Source organism: Lineus longissimus, chromosome 7 (genome assembly GCF_910592395.1).
Source record: "Lineus longissimus chromosome 7, tnLinLong1.2, whole genome shotgun sequence".
Lineage (NCBI taxonomy): Eukaryota > Metazoa > Nemertea > Pilidiophora > Heteronemertea > Lineidae > Lineus > Lineus longissimus.
In genome coordinates, this window is record NC_088314.1 from 6,013,313 (window position 1) to 6,034,715 (window position 21,403).

The 21,403-nt window shown below is 39.0% G+C and overlaps 1 protein-coding gene across 5 annotated transcripts in view; it reads right to left on the reverse strand.

Annotated features, from left to right (window-relative positions):
- Window positions 1–21,403, reverse strand: part of LOC135490807 (general transcription factor 3C polypeptide 1-like) — an 83,540-nt gene that overhangs the window by 50,433 nt on the left and 11,704 nt on the right. For all 5 annotated transcript variants that reach the window (XM_064776327.1, XM_064776328.1, XM_064776324.1 and 2 more), the window contains exons 27-33: window positions 21,201–21,326; window positions 20,728–20,801; window positions 20,139–20,331; window positions 19,834–20,026; window positions 19,245–19,585; window positions 18,814–18,996; window positions 18,067–18,129 (exon numbers count right to left, since the gene is read on the reverse strand). In XM_064776327.1, the coding sequence (XP_064632397.1) occupies window positions 18,067–18,129; window positions 18,814–18,996; window positions 19,245–19,585; window positions 19,834–20,026; window positions 20,139–20,331; window positions 20,728–20,801; window positions 21,201–21,326 (1,173 nt within the window). The remainder of the gene's footprint in view (window positions 1–18,066; window positions 18,130–18,813; window positions 18,997–19,244; window positions 19,586–19,833; window positions 20,027–20,138; window positions 20,332–20,727; window positions 20,802–21,200; window positions 21,327–21,403) is intronic.

The window sequence follows — 21,403 nt, forward strand, 5'->3', positions numbered from 1 at the left end:
CTGTATTTAAGCAGAATTCGGGGTAAGGATTGAATTGCGCCGAGATTAAGCCTAAATTACTAGTCGGGAATCTGGAGGGGACCTGTCTTTAAACGATGAGCCAGATACCTTCATTGCTGATGATTTAACTTATATTACTTGCAGTATTGTCTGGAACTCAACTTTATATTTGTAAATACCCAAGCGGTATGGAAATGTCAACATAGACGTCCACTTCACGGCCCTACTTGTGGTAATGGACTTTTCAAGTATGGCTGGCTTGGTTGAAAGCCAGAACAAATACATTTCAGCACCTGGCATGAGATTATTTTCTAATTAGAGGCAATGTAGATTAGGGCAGTTTTTTCCCATGTGTGACTGGCCTTGCTGGTAGTATCCCGATCATCACCAAAGTTCAAGCCACTTAAACCACAGAAGCCCAAGTCTTGGCCGTAGCAACTGATGTCACCTTTCAAATTGGTTTCTAATATCAATTGCTTCCCTTCAACAACTACCCAGATTCAGAATTGCCCCTGGGCAAAACCCACCTGACAACACGTTATTAGAAATGAAAAACACCCACAAAAACTGCCGACATCTTCAGATGCCCAGAGTGACAATCTTCAACTGATTTGTATGGAACCTTGAAGGAAGGAAACCTCGCTTTTTATGAGTAACTTGGGGAAAATATATGTAGATTGAATATCCATACATAGTGGAGGTTGCGTGCGAAGTAGTGCCCGAATCAAAGCTTATTGAATTTGTGATGACCTTTAGCGAGAATAGCAAGCAAAAGAAAAATATCAAACATTCTGTGATAAGTCCTGCTTCATACAAAACGTCCAAAACCAAGAGGTCGGCTGTAGACACCTCCATTAGGAATGGTTCTATTTAGCGTTATTATTTCCAATATTATTCTTCCAGTATTCTTTGGTTGATAATCCATTGCCATCCTTCACAGCCATTAAATACTTTAGAGAAAAATGTTTATGAAAAGTTGACATTTAACAAAAACTTCTCAATGAGGTTTTTTTGGAATGGTATAATAAAAACATTTTGTACCATAAAATGATGGGCCACGCCATCGGGAGTTCCCAACGTTCAATTTACAACAGCTATTGGCAGCAGTCACACTGCTGTTGTCCATCAGTATGCTAGATGTGCTGAAGTACTTATTTAGTCCACTCAACAAGGGATTAGGAAATCATCAAACTAAGTAGAGGTGGGCGATGAACAGAAAAACGTGCATGGAATCATTGGCACACGCAGCCGGAAAACTTAGGCTGTCACTGGCGACATCTTAGTCTGTTAAGTTGTAGTTACAGGAAATTAGTCGAGTCATGTACTGCTAGCAGCTGGAACATGATTCTGGAAGTCTGGATTACTGAGGAATCTCGTAAGTGGTTACCACTACTGGGTACTACGCAATAGGGCAGGGTTCGATTCAAGGGTAAACCCAGGATTGTATTTCTAGATCTTCACAACAAGTTAGAGATGAGACTAAAACCGGTTGTCTCTTGTACCTGAGTGTCTATGCCAGGGCAAGTTAAAGATCCCACCTGGACAGCATCCTATAGTGGAATTCATACTTCTGGCAAAAAACAATAGGCTGACAACGCCAGTGAGGACTATGATAATGATGATGACGATGTTAGGGTGTAAGCCAAAATAAACTAGCTTAAGATGAAACCTTTCACATGCTATATCATAATGTATATATCACCAGACAATCGTCTGAATTTTTCTTAAGGAAAGCTATTCACTATTCTCAGGGGTCTTTTTTATAGGCACATTACCCTTATATCTTATGGGCACTCATCAGTTGTATCTTTGGTGGTGTGAGAAATAGCCATCGGTAAGGTGTCAGAAATATAGGATTTGTATTCATGGTCTCCCCACAAATATGACCAAAGAAGATTACTCAAAAGGCCAAACGGAAATCATCTACTGGTGACGCTGAATCGTACACTAGCACAATGACCTGGGTGTCAGGTGAAAGGGTTGCTTGGTAAGAAGCATTGCCCAAAACACAGAGTATATCAGAAAGGCTATTTTATATGATAAGTGCATCAGTATGCATAGCCACCACACCAACACATCATAAGTATTCATGAGAACATTTTGCACAAAATGACATTATAGATATTTGTTTGGTTCTAAATAATGGCGAACGAACTACAGGCAGGAGCTAGGGGGTCAAATTGGAGACATCAAAGTGACCAATATGAATATGTGCAGTGAGAAAACTGGGTTTGACTTGATACTTGGGATAAAAATATTCCTCATAAAGGCTTGGTTACCTTTGGGAAGGACTAAGGTTATGACGATAAGTTTTCAATCATGGCCGTGCATAAGAAAGATCAATGCTAGAGTAGGCAAATACTCTTGCTCCCTTATCTTATCAGCCACACCCCAAGGGCAGAAAGGGCAGAAGTCGATCACAAGAGTGCCGATCAGAGTATTATCCCCAGGGAGGGAAATATGATTGTCCAAATGGATAGCTGCTCAACCAAGCACTGTTCACGCTGCGGCAATAATCTCTGAATTATCATCCTGACTTACCAGGGTTCTGTGGTCATTCTGTCGACATAAGTATCAACGGAGATATAAAACCTAGGTAAACAAGGGGCTGAATTACTGGAAATAATGAAAAACTTCTAAAAAATATCATCTCAAGACTACTTTAGGTCATCCAATCTTCTTTTAGTGTGTGGTCCAAGTGATTTATTACCGAGCTGGCAGAAAAAACTTAGCTATTCCCAATAACCTATGAGTATGACCGCAAGATTCTGCCAGACATCCTTTGGATCACGCATCACCTCTATGTTATGTGATATTTGATTGGCCTGTATCATTACCAATTATATTCAAGCGGTAAGAACTCCCCACCAGGGTTATTCCTTTCTCCCCAGGTATTGGTGATTATGCCGGGCATTATGGCCTATAGGCTTTTTCAAATGTCACCGTACTTCTGGGCTATTGTGTGAAAACTACTGGGCCTGTATCATTACCAATTATATTCAAGCGGTAAGAACTCCCCACCAGGGTTATTCCTTTCTCCCCAGGTATTGGTGATTATGCCGGGCATTATGGCCTATAGGCTTTTTCAAATGTCACCGTACTTCTGGGCTATTGTGTGAAAACTACTGGGACGATTTCTCCAAAGTTTTCTATTTTCATAGCCAATTTTGGAACTCAAAAGGATTGTCATATTTTCAGTAACTATGGTTACAACATTTTTTGGGGGTATGTATTCAAGTACATTGATGTAGTGCATTGATTTTGACATTTTCTCCTCCTTACTGCTTATTTCTTGAAATTATCTGGCTATTATTTATTCATATATATCTTCAAAAGTATCAAGTTTAAATGAAAAATATCCATTAGAAAAAAGATTCTGAACAGCAGCCCAAACGGACAGTGACATTTACTTCTGAAAGAGCCTATAGATATTATTTTCAATATGGCTCTGATGGTCTACGATATTGGGTCTCCTTACGCGGGTAGTGACCAGACAGAGCAAAAAATTGGCTCCAGTGGTACACATAATACGATTGTGAGTTGTAAAGGGACTTCTGCTAGGTTAAGTATAGTAACTATTCTTTGGCTTATCCAATCATGCCTCCTGTCACATGTTTTTTTATAGGGGCTCTATAATGCAAGCTTATTTGGAGAAAAAAAATGTGTCCTGTGCTATCACCTTAGCTTTGAACAAAGTTGAAAAATCAGAGAGGTCAATCAGTACCATTCTTGGATCGAGCAAGTAAATTCCATGTATGGCCTGGCATCCATCCAGAGGCAGCAATACTGGACTTCAATATTGCCTCGTGACCAATAATCTTGGCAACTGCTTCAACCGTTCATCATTTCATTTGAGTCCTGTTGAACCACTCAGACCAATAAAACCATTGGAATAGTATGGGCTCTGAATACATGATATATTGGAATGACATGGAAAATATAACCATTTATAATCAAAATATCAAGTTATGAGTATGACACTTGAATGACAACTGAGGACATTTCTGTTATTAAATGTTACTGCCCTCGTTACTTGACGACATTTCAGGCATAAAAATGAACTAAAAAGACAAAGAAAACAGACAGCAGGTATGAAACAAACCTCATAAACTCATCTAAATTTATGGATTCATAGATTCCAGCAACCGGAACAGAGTTCACAGCTGCGAAAAGACATTAAAAAAAGCCATACCAATCAATTACCTAGTATAATCTCACAACCTCAGCCGATTACTGCTAAGTTAACGCTAACGACCATGGTAAACCATCACTTTCCACTAACTAAATTTTACATCTCGTAAAAAAGAGACGGTGTATTACATTAGAGACAGACTGAAAACTTATAGGGTTATTATCCCCCAGAATGATGGATACAAATTGGGCTGTTAAGGGAGGGCAGGCTATAAAACATAACTGGGCCGACATCCTCTGAGATGGATTAAACCAGTCATGACACACCCATAAATTCTTGGAACAGATGTAATTTTATTCCCTTGCTGTAAAGATACAGGTGTAAGCTTTCAGTCATCCATGCGGCTTTGGCCAACAGAGCAAGCAAATTATGCCACAACAACGCATGTGATCTTGTGAGACGTGATTGGTTTCAAGCTGGATGTCACCAAGTGAATCCGCCCCCTAGCGGATTTTGTGCCAAATGAAATGGCCAGGGGCCATTGTGCTCACCGTATACATCTTTTAGTAGCCAGGATCTTGCTTAATTTAGAGGTGAATATGGTGAACACAATCAGGCATGAAGACTTTTTTAGATGTGTATTGATGTCAAGTAATAAGACAGGGCAGTATATATAAGTTTATGATCCAACCAATAATTGTCTATGACATCAACAAGATCAATATCGTGTGATTGCTAAGAGTCCCTGCAATAAAAAATTCATCGAAAAAAAGTCATTAATAAGCGAGATATTGCACGTCCTACTTTTTCAGTTTTGACCCCCTGGTGGCCAAATCAAGAATCAGATCAGGCCAAAATTCGGTGTCAGAGATTATCTGATGTAGGGGGTTACATGTACCAACTTTCAAGTTCATAGCTTCAGCAGTTAAGAAATGTGCCATAGTTACACTCTAATGGCCAATTTATGCCATTTGACCTCTGTGACCTAGAAAAGGAGGTCAAATTCAAAAATCGTAGGACATGTGGTGTATCCTTGCTAGAAGTCCCTGCCATAAAAAAATTATCGAAAACAATTCACTCAAATGAGCAAGATATTGCACTTCTTCCTTTTTCCATTATGGCCCCCTGGTGGCCGAATAAAGAATCAGATCAGGCCAAAATTCGGCATCAAAGGTTATCTGATGTAGGGGGTTATAGGCACCAAGTTTCAAGTTCATAGCTTTACTGGTTAAGAAACGTGCCATAGTTTACACTCTAATGGCCAATTTACGCCATCTGACCTCTGTGACCTTGAAAAGTAGGTCAAATTGAAAACTCGTAAGACATGTGATGTATTCTTCCTAAGAGTACCTACCATAAAAATTTTATCGAAAACAAGTCACATATAAGCGAGATATCACACTTTTTAGATATCCACTTTTGGCCCCCTGGTGGCAAAGTTGAGAATCAGATCAAACTGAAATTCAGCACCAGAGGCTATGTGATATAGGGGGTTATATGTACTAAGTTTCAAGTTCATAGCTTTAGTGGTTAAGAAACGTGCCATAGTTACACTGAAACAGCCAATTTACGCCATTTGACCTCTGTGACCTTGAAAAGTAGGTCAAATTAAAAACCCGTATAATATATGATGTATCCTTGCTATGAGTACCTACCACAAAAATTTCATTCCAAACAAGTCATTAATAAGCGAGATATCACACTTTTTAGATATCTACATTCGGCCCCCTGGTGGCCAAATTAAGAATCAGATCGGACCGAAATTTAGTGTCACAGGTCATCTGACCAAGGGAGTCCTGTGTACAAAGTTACAAGTTCATAGGCTTAGCGGTTAAGAAACGTGCCACTGTTTCTGAAACAGGATACGACGACGACGACGGACGACGACGACGACAGACGACGACGGACGACGGACACTGCGGTATTGTATAGACTCCCCTACGGTGAGCCAAAAACTCAATATTCTGCCTTTTATTCAACTCGTCATGCCAACAACATCAATTACACAACAAATAAGAGTTTGCTTTAAAGTCTCCATTTCCCCACACATGAATACAGATATTCTACAAAGGTGTCTGCCTTACCATATTTTTGTCAGATATTTCCATTTTGCTGAGACAATGACAACCAAACAGTTAAAACGAAACCACAACGTGATCTGCCTGAGGGAGGCAATGCCCACTAAGATTATCATTTGTTTGTGAAGATACCACCGATATCGTGGATTTGTAGCTGAAGTGTAAGGTATCCCTGGAAGGAATATGGAATAACACATTTATTTTGCATAGTTTTCTTATAAACCTGGAGATGTTTGCTCTGTATTTCATCTCATGATCGAGGCATTATACCTTTGTCATTCGAATTTGGCTTTTTAGTCAGTGTTCAAAACAACTCTCTTGTTCTGACATTTTGTGTAATATATCATTTAGAACAATACAACAGTCAGTTATGATACCAGATACACGACATAAAGGTTTCACTCTGACTTCGTATTCAATACCATACACTTTTTTCAGGTGACAAATGATGCTGCAAATCCCACACCAAAGATCAACATGTGATTTAACCTGAGCTGTGCCTCCAGGGAGAAGCATAGCATTTCATTGCCAGCCTTATCAGGCAATGTTCTACTAAACCATCTCAATTTGTCTGCGGAACTCATCATGAAATGGATAAGATCAGTTTTTGGATGATATTGGCGAACTGTGTGGCCGAACCTGTGACTAGGGAATTCATGCTGTAAATTATCAGGGTTTGTCACAAACTTGGCATACATTTTAGCCCCACCCTTAAGGTTTTGGTATCCCAAAATAGACCCTTCTCCTCCTTGGTTTCAATTCCTTAATCAAAGCTGGCATTAGAACCCAGTCGTATGACTCCATTCAAGCCATTAGTCCAATATCATAATGAGATCAATATCAGCACGCAAGGTGTCCATGAACTGTACTCGGTTATCACTCTCCTGGGGTAAGAAAATTTGTTATAAGATATAAGGAACATGGTCCATTAAACTTGTGCAGAATGTAAGACTCAATCACGATAAATCACAGAAGTGTCAAGGGTACACGACAAGTGCATAAAGCTGTCCTTGTATCAGCGATGTGACAACAATACACAATATTTATGGAATTGGTGACAACTCGGGTGAAAAAAACACAATGAGAAATTGTGAGTTTATTTATGAGTGGTAAGGGCTCTGTGTCGGCATATCCGCAACAGATTAGGCGGGATAAGAATATCAATATGAAGAAATGGCAGCGGTCAGGCAACACTATATGGTTGACACTTTGGGCAGTAATCAACAGAGTGACCAAATATATGACCAAAAAGATCATTCCTGGAGAAAATGAATAGAGACAAGAAATAAGGAGTTGATGAGTAGAACAGACTCTATCAAGACATGACAAAGTTAGAAATAGCAGTGGAAGAAATGGAATGGTCTTGCAGAACTGAGACAGCCAGGAACCTAATCATCAGTTTTAAAACGCCTCTGTACCAATGCTTCATTTTTATAATGGATTATACAGAGGCAATGAATTTCATTTATGGGACTACCGGAGTGTCAACTGCCTTCCTATACATGACGTTCCCATTGCCTTGGAGGAAATAAAGATGCATGCCCGCTAAAAACAAGATGTTAAAATTTCCCTGGGATTAATTTCAGTTGCAAATAACAGTTTAATGTGGTTTGGGAGCAATCACGATTTAATTCGAACAGGAATTCATGCATGTTGAATTAAATTTTTGATAGCAGCAGATTAATAATCGCTTCCGTGTAATGCAATGTTTTTTTCTTACAAGAAATTACATTAGATTTGTGAGTTAAAAGGTTCTCAGGAAATAACACGGTCTGCACTAATGAAAACACCACACAACTTATGGTAGCCCTGAGGTGGTAATTGTTTTTTGAGCATCGCAGTGATAAATGAGTACAGTTTTAGTCAGGTATGCTGTAATTAAGGCAGGACTGAGTATGAGGTTAAGACTGCGGCTGTGTGACCACCTACATGTGTTATTGCAAACTTTTTCAGTGCTGTGCTGTTTCATCGGGAGTTTCAACAGAACTCCAGGTCTTTTACAACCAAACTTGTCACCAAAACAAGCTATGATGGGATATGAACCAGCCAAGGAGAAAATCGCCACAAAGCAATAGAAGTCTTTAGCTAATATTTACTGATATATACACAACCTCATCTTTCTAGAATACATGTCATGTCATATTGCTGGCAGCTTAGTAGGTATGATGATGTTTACCCCGTGCCAAAGAAAAGGTTACATTGTTGACCTTACTTAGCCGGAGCAACTTCTCCAACTTCTGTGTTTGATAGCAATTAGATACCATGGCTCTTTCTTTGTTTTTGCCTGAACAGGAAGTTGGGTCCACCCTAATAGACTTGGATCACCAAGCTCAAACAAATAATCTCCCCGAGGTCAAACCACAATACATGTACCGATGTACAACTACAAGGGAGCCACTACAAGCAACAATGAGGAAGGGAAGAAACCACCGGGAGATGAGGCTGACTATCCGTGATCAAACGGGGGTAAACAATGCATCTGACATCATTGATCGGACCGGACCATTTGTCAATGATATCCCCCCCCCCCCCCCCCGAGTGACTTTGTAAATGTCAATATGTGATACTTCTACCTGATAAAAATTTTTTTTAGTGAAACACCTCTATTAACCTTGAGACTATTATAGTATTCAAGAAGGCCAGAGTTGATAAAGATAAGGCAATTTGCCGACTTCTCATCCTTGACCACACAGCCAGCAATCTCATCAACTGTCATCGACATTTTCTTATCAACAATATGGATCACTTAAGTAATGACATTATTTAGAAAACAAGATTAAATATTTCTAGTGAAAAGTACGTACCACCCCAACCTTAAGACTCGTCAAGGCCAGAGTTGATAGAAATAAGGCAATTTCCTGACATCTCATCCTTGACCACACAAACGGCAATCTCATCAACCGTCATCGACATCAATATGGATAACATCACTTGGCATCGATTGGAAAATGAGAAAAAAACATGCTTCCATTTCTAGCAAGGTCTTCCGAGGTATTTTCAGACTGGTCCTTGTAATTGCTTAAGGTGAACGAGGCTCAACTCATCCTGGAGAATCAGTTCCCCCACAGACTGAGAATCATATCTTAACCTTCTGTATTCAAGATGGGCCTCCGGACTTGCCGAGTAGCCTGCCAAGGATATATTTCCTGGAAAAACATGTGTATCACTAGAGCTAAAATGTGCGCTCACCGGTAAATTTCAAAACAATACCAGGCTCACCAATTACTTGTGAAATGTCCTGACAGCAAAGTAGCATTTAAGAGTAACTCCCAGAGATTTACTGACCGCTTAAAAATGTACCCTATTCTTAGTCGAGTAGATTAGTTGGTTCAAAAGGCGATACTTGCATCGTAATCGGAGTCTATATATCATTATGAGGTGGCTGGAAATAGGCAGAGGAGACAAATTTCAGATCTTGTACTGAACATTATGGGGTCAACTTGGCTATATAAGTAGCTTCACTTGCATCAACCAGGATGAAGAGGATTGATATATTAACTCTGTAATACGGAAGGGAAAGCCTTGGATCATGGCAAGTACTCTGCTGCGAGAGTTAGAATAGCTCATCTTCAATAGCACTGGTTGTGATGATAATCAGTTGGCAGGGTTCATTTGGTTGATTGCAAACATGACAAGTCATTGTCGAAGGGAGACACCTAATATTTTCTGATAAATTTGAACAAATCCATAATTTTTTCTTTTTTTTCACCTTCAACTTCATAAATAATGCATCTTCAAGGAAGATATAATTCAACCAGTCTGTTTCCTTGACCTTTAAGAAGAAGGTGATTTATGCATTTTCACCCGATTTATATCCAGCTCTAAAAATCTATATAGGCTCATAAAATGTAATTAGTAGCTGATTCCGCGAGATGTATCGATGTGAAAATGTGGTAAGTAGATTTTGCTCACTTTAACGACACTTAGACCGGAACAAAGTAACCAATAAATGTAATCACAGTCAGGTGAGAGGAAATAAATCTGATTTACTAAGAAATGAAACATTATATTTTATTATTTAATAAGGTTACCCAGGGCATTAGACAAGTAATCTGTATTCAAGAAAAACAAATTCATATTTATAAATTCTGAATTTTATGAAAAAACGAGGTTTATGCCAAAATAATTTTATAGCACGCACCAAGTATAGGCTGGATGTTCTTTTTCTTGCTGTTTAATTGCCACAAACAGGGGGTCGAAAATTCGAGATCTGACATAACCAGCTAGGACATTAAACCTAAAGCGAAATGGGTAGGCCCGCCCATTTCTGGAGTCATAATGAACAGTGGGTGAACAGTGACACCAGAAAGGAAAATCACATCAAAACCAAAAGAAATGTGTGCAAACATTGACATGATATGGGACATTCTAATGAATATGATTAACTTTCTTCTTCTTGTTAGTGCATAAGCCTTTGATGGTGAAACAAATATTTAATCTAATTAACAAATGATGTCTTGAAATGTTGCTTTGAAGAGGAAGTTAGGAACCTCCATCTTTTCGCCACGAAATGGAGAGAGGAGCAAGGGTCAAATGTCAAATTACTTAAAAGACCCTCAGACTGTTTTGACCAGTGTCACGATAGCGTTGGACAGAATACAAAATTGGAGATACAGTACATAACTAAAGCTTGCTAGCTTTAATCAGACATGTCAGAAGTCAGTATGTCCATACTTCATCTAGAGTGGTAGTTTATGTCTCCATTATGTGACCTAATCTTGAACCCTTGCCTGATTCCAACAATAGTCCCTAAGCATTTGAATCATACTCCCCCATTATTGCCCGACCTGGTACATTACATCCCTGATAACTCCATTAGCAGGATTCGGACTTCAGAGAAATATGTGTTTATTGGTCACCCCAGTGAAATCTCTGTCGCATTGCGCCTCAAGATAACGATCAGATTTGTGAAGGAAAAGCAACAAGGCACAGGAAAAGGGGGAAAACACCTTTGAAATTAGCACTGTAGAGATCTCATATTATCATGATAATTATCAAATCAGTGACCTTGCAACGACTTGTATTCTGACTGTCATCAATGTGAGATCATGTTGGTCAGACATGAATTACAATTACCCGTACTGGTACTGACATCGTTTTACTGAGTAACCTTTGAATAATTTAGTAACAACTCAACATTTGTCCAACGTGGTGGAATACTGATACCCTCAATTTAGATTTGTGGCACCTCTTTATCACGGATAGGAAAATGAGCATGATAAAAGAGATCCAGTCGTGGCACAAGCCTTTATATAGACTAGCTGAACGTGGTAAAAATAACTATGGTGATTACTTCCTATGCAGCTCATTGGCTAAATAATCAACCACCTGCGGGAACTCGAAACTGCTAACATTTATCAATGGAAGCTTATTCCCGCCTTAGGTTTTAACCGGGTCGTTCAAAACTCCCCATTTTTATAAACGTTTCGCAATAGGTTTCCTTTAATTGTTAAGTTGGCCAAGCCGAGCCCACAGGTTTACTTGAAATCAGTTTCTGCATGGATACAATCCTGATAAAAGAGTTCTCTGAATTCTGAAAATTTATTGCTGGTTAACATGATTGAATGGCCCCAGTATTTTCCCATGTTTTTTTGCTTTTGTTTTAGCCCACATACTGTGAGCGTATAAAATTACGATGCAACTTATTCCACACGCTTTTGTTCACACATCCTAACTGAATCCATCCATTATGTATTTATCATGATGATCTGAGATGTGCAATACCATCAACAAAGAAAATTGCCTCACAAATCACCTGCCTGGTCACTGAAGTCATTCTCAGGGCATCTATAATTGCTACAATGACAGGTGATTGACTCATCTACTGTATTGTTGGCTCATTGATAATATACACTCTATCAGTCTTAAAGACCAGCACCATTCCTTTTATTTGGGGGGTGGCTGCCATGAAAGTGATACACACCACTGCCAAGTGCACCAGAGAACACTTGGTCGTAGGTGAAAAAGATGACACTCTAAAGGGGTACGCCATTCGTGTTCATTGTACATGCACAATGCCATGGTGCAGTTAAATGCATGCAAATTTGAAGAACATTGGTATGGATAGTATTTGTTCATCTGTCTACACACGGCATTCTTGAAATGGTAGGCCTATTTACAAATTTCAAAATTCAAACTAACGGAATAACAAACAAACGAATGGGGTAAGCCTTGGACACCTTGGTGACTTATTCAAGTGCATGCATGCCTTAGATAAATATGCACTGGTAGGAATATTTACAGTTGCATTGCCATTGTGCGGCACTACAGCTACACAGCGCAAACAAACGTGATCATACTGACTATATTCGGCCCCTTGGTGTCCAAGAGTGGTGAACTTTACAGTTGTGGGATGAGAAAAAACAACGGGCAGGAATGGTGCAGGCCTTCAAGACGATTTCTTTTTCCACTTACAACATGTATAATTGGATTCAGGGCTGGAATCCCTCGGACCTCAAAACAATAACGATATGATTAATTTGTCGGGGCAAGATCCTGGTGGACATGGGTCAACCTCACTATGGACATACTTGACCAAACCCAATTATGTCAATTTTCCCCAGGGGTCATTCTCCAAATGACCGATATTATTGGATCCAAGTGCTGTCTCCGAATCATCTGCTGTGATGATTGTGTTGCTTAGGGGGAGAAATAATAATCGACACCCTGCTAACCGAAGTAGTGTCTACATATTAACTGATGTGATGATTGTGATAATTCTGTTGTTTTTGTTCGCAACAAGTACCAAAATGAGTGACAAAATGTTGAATATCTAATCTGTCTGATTCTTTATAAATTGACAATCCCGGAAGTGTGGCATATCTGGCAGTCCATGGCTTATAAAAGTTGTATTTTAGAGATTTTGATCCCACTTAAACCAAAAGTGCTTAATAAAAAGCTGACTTTGCACCTTCCAGGCAAAAGTTTCAGGATTGGATCACATATTCAACTCACTCTAGTATTTTAAATCGCGATTTTTTATTTGATTTGGTGTAATTTTCTTTACTGATAGGTTCCAGCACTATCTTGGTAATAGAATGCTTAAAAACTCTTCTGTTGACACATCATCTGATTTGTTTCTTTAGCCATGATTGCTGTCAACGTTATTTAGGGACCAAAGCCGCAGATGAGATGTCTGATGCACGGATAAACACTTAAGAGATTAGGGGTTGCACAGAATGGAAATCGTGGCTTGACGATATGGTTAGTTATTTATGGTAAAAAAAGACAGTAATCCATTTTTTTTTGCGCCAGCTATATTTTGCAGCAGTCGCGATGCAGATGTATATTGTTATATTCTTGATATAATATCTTAAAATAATCTTTGAAACCTTGTTTCTAAAGTTTATAATCCATATTTGCAAATCAAAACTATTCCAATTTTATATCAAAACCCAATTGCATGAGCTGCATGAGAAGTAGTCCCCAATTTAGTTATTTTTACCACGTTCAGCTAGTCTAAACAAAGACTTGTGCCGCGACTGGATCTCTTTAACTAGCAAACATTACCAAAGTCCTCAAACACCCTAGAACACCTAATCTTATGGATTAGCTGACCAAACACAGTGTTCAAATACCTGTCATGAAGCAGAATGTTTTGCTCTTTCTCAATATCCATAATTTTTTAGTTGCTATTTGCATGGTTTGACCAGTTGGACTGGGACCGCTCCATCACACTGCTTGTCAAGCCTGTCCAAACATGCAGGATTGAACGGTTTTAGACGCAATAGAGAGGTCTGTTTGGTTTATGTGTTGAAAGATTAAGATAGTATCAGGTGTGCACCTATCTAAATTGCCAGTGCAGACATTTACGCCCAGCTAGGGAAACAGATCAAGAAAACACTGATCAAGCTGGTTCAATAAATCAAGAGATCATTGTTGCTACAACCTGCAATCATGACCATATGCACCAAAAATTGTTAAAGGGGATCAGTGGCATAGTGGGTAGAGTACCGGGCTCATAATCGAGAGGTCTTTGGTTGTTTTCGTCTTTACCCTACTTGCTTCTCTCCACCCAGAAGTAAATGGGTATATGGCTGGCAGAGATGGCCCAACAGGAATGTTAGTCCTGAGCAAAGTCTCATGATTATTATCAATTAGCGGTGGTCATTGCAGTTGCTTGGAACAAGAATGGTGACAACAGCGAACTCTGATCAATATCAAACCATGCGATCCAGATTTCACCTTGTAGTGCTGGTGCTAGACCTAATCCCCGGAGCCACAATTGGAAACTAAAATGCCAACCAAATGAAAATTCAAGGACAATAAAATTTACATTAGCGCAGCATAATTTCTAATATAGATGGCAAACTAGCCATCAACTTAAATTAAGTGAATGATGGAGGGATAATTGGATCAGGACACAGCAGAACGCTGACAATATTGGTAGTATCAACTCTTTCATGGCCCACTCTGTAAACACCTACATCTACATGTATCACTGGACCAGATTTGCCTACTTTTTAAAAAGTTCGGAAAATCAGAAAAAAAGGAGCTTTACTAATCAGAATAGATTGATCTGCTAACTGGGAGTTAGTTTTTACATTTGATTTTAGTAAAACTTAAACAACACAATAACACACGACAATCACAGACTCTGACCGCAACATTAATGAAATATTCACCCATTACCAGGAGTGATATTTCTTAGATTTTGTTACATTAAGATTTATAGATTATTTGATATCATTGGATTATTTCTAATATAAAAAATAAGAAATTGACATACCTGCAAATCCATCGCTATCTTTACTACCGGATAGCATTTTCACGAAAATTATCCTCGAACGTCAGCAACCAAAGATCTCTCCAATTGATTGGCCCCGCCGATATTGGCTAAGTCTTAGTCAATCAAAGAGGTTTCATGGGCGGTCACAAAGTATCGGCCGCTTATATGCAAACGTTATCAACAAGGGGCTTAGATAGGGACGTGTGTCCCATAAATTCGAGGTGATCATCGTACAGGAGTATTAGGGGTATAATACATAACGACAATGATGCAATTCTGATTGCGACAATGACGCAATTCTGATTGCCTGGTAGTCTTGATATCCTGAAAACAACAAATATTATCAATCTATGATGAAAGCTCATCAGACAAGAATAACCATTTGTGGGGAAAAAAGACATGTTTCGAGGAACATGTTTTACTCTTAATTCAACCATTACTCTCTACCAATCTGTTTATTTACCACCCAAAAAAACTCATCATTTTGATGCAACTTCACTTTCGACCAAGGTCAGAGTAGAAATATGAAGACAGAGGGTAGTCAGTTCTTACTACTGAACAACTACCCTGAAAAAATATACCACACATATCATCAAAGGGTAGAAAGCACTCATAGACAGATTTTCATAGACCAGCATACTGAATGCTCTCAGAAGCATAACTGTGGTGGAACTCTCCAAGACAGCCGACTTCCTCAATAATGAAAAGGCCAAGGGCCATTGTGCTCACTGGTATTTAGGTAACGACTTAATTGACAATGGACCTTGAAAAGTAGGTCAAATCAAAAACCTGTATAATATGTAATGTATCCTTGCTGGGAGTACCAACCATAACAACTTTATGGAATACGAATCACTAATGAGCGAGATATCACACTTTCTAGGTTTTCACTTTTTGCCCCCTGGTGTCCAAGTCGAGAAACAGATCAGACCAAAATTCAGTGTCAAAGGTCATCTGACCTAGGGGGTCATGCATACAAAGTTTTGAGTCCATAACCCTAGCGGTTAAGAAACGTCCCACTGTTTTTGAAATCGGATACGACGGAACACGACGACGACGACGATGGATGATGGACGACGACGACGACGACAGCGGACGACGATGACGGACGACGGACACTGCGGTATTGTATAGCCTCACCGTACCGGTGAGCCAAAAATCGTATTGACTGTCTAGCGTGCATTTCAAAATTCGAACACAGAAGAAGAAGAAAAAGAAGAAACAACATGATTTTAAGTTTTGATGATTAGTTTTATTATATTTCCAATGATGTACATCAGTCCAACTTCCAGGACATCCTCTTGATAGGCCAGAGTCTGTAGAAAGATTCACTTCAACCATTGCAATCTGTGTCAATGAAATTCATCAAAAGGAATTCAAAGTAAATTTCCACACTTTGAGACAGACATGATCTGAATCAACAATATCAGCCCCAACAGGAAATTACAGAGGCAGCCTTCCACTTGGTCACCTGAACCAGGTTCAGTTCAAGGTGGTTGAAACATCGAGTGTGAAGCACGATGCACCGGTGGAAGGATACATGTAAAAGTGCAGTCAAAACTGAAATGGGAGCAATTTGGAGTTGCTGAAATGATGAAATGATAAGCCTTCAGTGGCACAGGATAAGGACTGCACTTTAGGCAAGGTACTAACTTGGTATTAGTGCTATCCTGATGCCTTCTCCATTAGTTCAGTCCAGTAGACGTTACACTTTTATGAAGTTTAGAGCTAACACCACAAAACAGCTCACCCTGGTACACTTCACTGATTCTGTCATGCTTTACTTACTCTGCAATATTTATCTAGTAAGTCTGAATATTTTCATGGCTTGTAACTTAAAGTGGTTAAGCCAATTTTTCTCAAAAGACGCACTTGCTTTTCAAAATTATCCCTACTTATTTCTAACTAAACAGAACAGTTTTTATCATTACAGATGGAGGTGAAATTAGATAGAAAACAAAAAGTAACAGGCTTACACTTATCATGAAATTCAAAAAGAAAAATATTCAAGCAATATCAGAGCTGATTACTTTCATAACAAGATACACTTTCACTTTTAAAGTTAACTGAATTGTCAATGGCCAAACGTGTACATGTACATAACTAAAGTACTCACCATGTGAAAAAATCTAACTTAATCGATTGATGTTTTTGTAATTTGCCGAGACAGACACAAATGTATCCCAAATCAAACCTGATCGATACTCACCTCAGTAACAAGGAAAGGTGTACATGAACATGTACATAATTACCGTACTCACCTTGTGAAAAAAAAAACTGAATTGATGTTCTGTAAAAAGCCGTGACAGCGACAATTGTATCCCAAATGAAACCTGATCGATACTCACTTCAGTAACTAAAGAAAGGTTTTGTACATGAACATGTTCTTAATTATGATACTCACCATGTGAAAAAATAAAACTGAATTGATTGATGTTATTGTAAAATGCCGTGACAGGCACAAATGTATCCCAAATCAACCCTGATTAAAACTCACCTAGGTAACAGGAAAGGTTTTGAATATGTTTATAATTACGCTACTCACCATGTGAAAAAAATAAAACTATAAATTTATTGATGTTATTGAAACTGGTCGTTACAGACAGAGATATATTACAATTCCCAAGAAATCTAACCACAAACATGATTGAATTTAAGGGATCTGCCCAAGGTCACAAGAACACACAACTGAACAAACAATCGAAAAAAAGAAAAGAAAAGCAAGAAAGAAAGAGAAGAAAACTGGATTGCTTGATGGTATAGGTAAATTGTTGTGGCAGACACAAATCTAATCAACATTGCGAACAAATCTGACCACAAAAATGCCCCTCAGCAAACTCGATCACAAAGAGAAAAGTATTGATTGAGGAAATCCGATTAAGTGAAGAGGCTGGACTTACATAGGTAATGGGATCACGGCACAAAAAGGGAACACTTTAGGGTTGCAGTGAGCCAGTTTTCAACTGAGAAAGTAGGAACTGACAACCATAAGGATCAATAAAGCTGTTCCAAAAACCTAACTAATCATTTACTAACAAAAGCTGGCTCTGTACTCAGTAAACTAATAGATATATGCACTTCTTTTATCTGACAGTGCTCTTGAAAGTTTAGAAAGTAAGGCAACTCACAATTTTATTTCTCATCAGTATGTTCAACATCTTATCGAGTGATCTGATGTCAGGGTTATATTCCTAAAAGCACAAAGACATGAAATGCATGAGAAATTTTGATAAAGTATTCATAAACCCTATACGATTACTAACTTGCCTGAATATTTGATTTTAAAAGAAATTAGTAATGAAGTATAACTCTCACATTCATTACATCTGGATGATGAAAGAACCAGGATAATACCATATGACATTGGTAAAGTAGTTATTAAATTGCTTACCTTGTAACACAAACTAAGCTTAAGATATTTGATTATTATGAAGTAGCTTTCACATTTCTTTGAAGGCTAGTAAAGTGTAATATGCCAATAACTAATCAAATCACTGCTGTCGCTTGGTTGAGTTGGGGGTTGTGATAACCAGGGGCAGAAGGGGCAACAGGGCATTGGCCCTTCATGAAACCCACAACTCTCTGCAAACTTCTGAGGTGCTGACATCTGTCCGTTCAGTACAACACTTTCAAAATTACAGTGTTCGAACTATCAATATGACGTACATGAAAAGATAATAGGGTCACAACGAACATCCACCAGGGGGTGATAATGTAACTTCTTTGTATAAAGCGCTTTTATCCTCGTTACTGTTCTATCTCAAAGAACTTTACATTCATTTCCTACCCTAATCCAGAAACCTTTCTGTCGAACCTTAACCATGCAGCCAACTCAGGGACGTTAATGCTTGATAACTTTTATTTTAAATACCTACCACTACTTCTTTACGTGTCAGCCCCATTTCCTTGGCACTTTCTATTCTGTTGTGCAGGCGATGAATCTGGTCAACCTCATCTTGGGATATGGTGTGATCTGTCCTGCATTCAGTAAGAAACGCATCGTAATCTGTATGATGGGGATGAAGCTCTGATAGCGATGTTAGGATGTCCTTGGTTATCTGAAACATTAAAAAACAGGAACACATTCGGGTGAGATCTTGACCAGAATGGAATTCAACCAAACAATTTGTCCTCCCTTGGCTCAATTAGACCTTTAGAGTTGGTTTACACTGAATTCTTATCAATCAACATCATAAGTACCAAGAGAATTCAGTTTCCAAAACTATACTGGTCAAGTTATTAATGAAAGACGAAAATCAAAAAGCCTCCAATGGTTTTCTCCGAAACAATCATTCTCAGGACATACCTGTGGGTCCAAGGATGTGTACTCTACTTCACCCTTTGAGTTCTTCTTCAGTCTGACCTTGACCTCACACGGTTTGACTACAAACGACTCATTTGGATTCAGCATTCGTGCAAACCGTGCCACACTGATCAAGTGGCGAGAACAGGGCAGATACGGGGTGGCTCTGTTTTCAGCTCCAAGCACTGCACCTTTACTCAATGTGTCCAACATCCCGGCAGGTTCTGCAGGTTTTTCTGCCGTGCCACAGGTGGCATTGATGAGAGAATCTTGAATCACTGACTTTTCTGTGTTTTCAGATTCTGTCGCATCGAAATCAAATTCCTCCAAGTCTTTGTCAGTATCTGCATAGAAAATGATTAAACATAAAATAATGAGGTTGGACGAAGAAAGTTCTCAGTTCCTCTTCTGGCTTTTGTCAAGTATTATAATTTATTTTGACTGAATTTAGAGCTCTGATCAACTAGAAAACTAGCAGCTGTGTACAAAGTATTGATTTGAAATAAAGAGGAAACCAGAGGAGACTAACAGCCTTCAAAGGAATGGTCTAGTCAAAAGGTTTTGACAATTCCCATGGCGATGTGTTTTTTACCTGACTGAACAGCTTTGGCATCTTCCTGTCCTGTCTTCTCCGCTTCTTCAATGAGCTGTTCATCCTCTTCATCAGATTCTGTCATCAGTGGTGGTTTGCTGCCTGTCGCTGGCTCGCTTTCTTTCTTCTTCGACTTGGCCGGCGCTTTGGTGACCACTGTGATATGCTCAGGAATTTTAGCAAAGGTGACGATCTGGAAAGATATGCAATAAATTATTGTCATTATATTTATAATCATCATGATGAGCAATGGAAATATAAAAAAATCATCCAGAGTACAGTAGAGCAAACAGAAAATGACTCACCTTCTTTAGAGCAAACAAACTAACAACAGCTGCAGCATGTCCACCAACGTCCATGCCACGCAGATTGAAGAAACCGTCTTCATCATCATCCTTGGTCTTCTGATGAGTTTCAAAGAGATTGTCGAGTAATTCAACCGAGTCCATGAAGATCTCCCTCGGATAAGACGACAGGTAGAGGAACACATATTGATACCTAGGGAGAAGAACTTGATTACAAATATCATGAGGCAGATGAAACTGTTACTATAATTAAAAGACTTATAAAGCACTGAAAGTTAGGGGTTCACATTATCACCCCAAGCGATGGCACGCACACACATGATTCAAGCTCCACTCTCTGGGATTATAACAGATCAGAGTTGCAGCTATACAGCCCTCAGGACTAACATTCATATTTTTCCATCGCTGCCAGCTAGACACTCATCTACCTCTGGGTAGAGAGCAGCAAGCAGGGTAAAGTGCCTTGATTCTGCATGGAAAGGCAAATGTAGATGTATTGGAACTTGAGTAATTGACGATATCAAAATATCATGATGTCTTAGGATCAGACCAGGCAACCCATGTCAGAAAAAATATCCTAAATATATACCTCTGTGAGAGCATGTATGCTGACATGGCTGTCATATGAACAGATCTTATCTTCTTCAACTGATTTCTCTTTTTCTGAAAATGTGAACAGAAATGCACAGGAACTTACAATACAATTTTCTTGGGATAATTGATAGATGGAACATGGGCACCACACGATAATGCCAACTGACAGAGAATACTTATCTAGAGCTAATGATGGCCCTTTTTCCATCCAACAGAAACCAACAAGAACAATTTCCATGGTTACTCTTTCATCTGCACAAAACAATGCTCAGAGATGGCCTAGTTGTTTTAGGCAAGGTACTAACTTGGTATTAGTGCTATCCTGTTGCCATCTCCTTTAGTTCAGTCCAGTAGACGTTACACTTTTAGTTCAGAGTTAACCCCACAAAACAGCTCACCCTGGTACACTTCACTGTTCAAACCAACTTCAAATACTAAACGAACACCTTAACTGCAATGAAATCTTACCTTTGTGAGTATCTGATCTGCAACCATTCTGCTGAGAAGGGTGGTCAGCATATCCGCAGGATACTGTTGGAATAACTTGAACAGCTCCTGGGAGCGGCTGTTCTTGTCAGTTGTGGCAAGACAAGCCTATAAAAAAAAAAAGTTTTTCGAATATATTGCAAAATCCACAATGAATGCAGCTTTCACCATGATAAATATGAAAT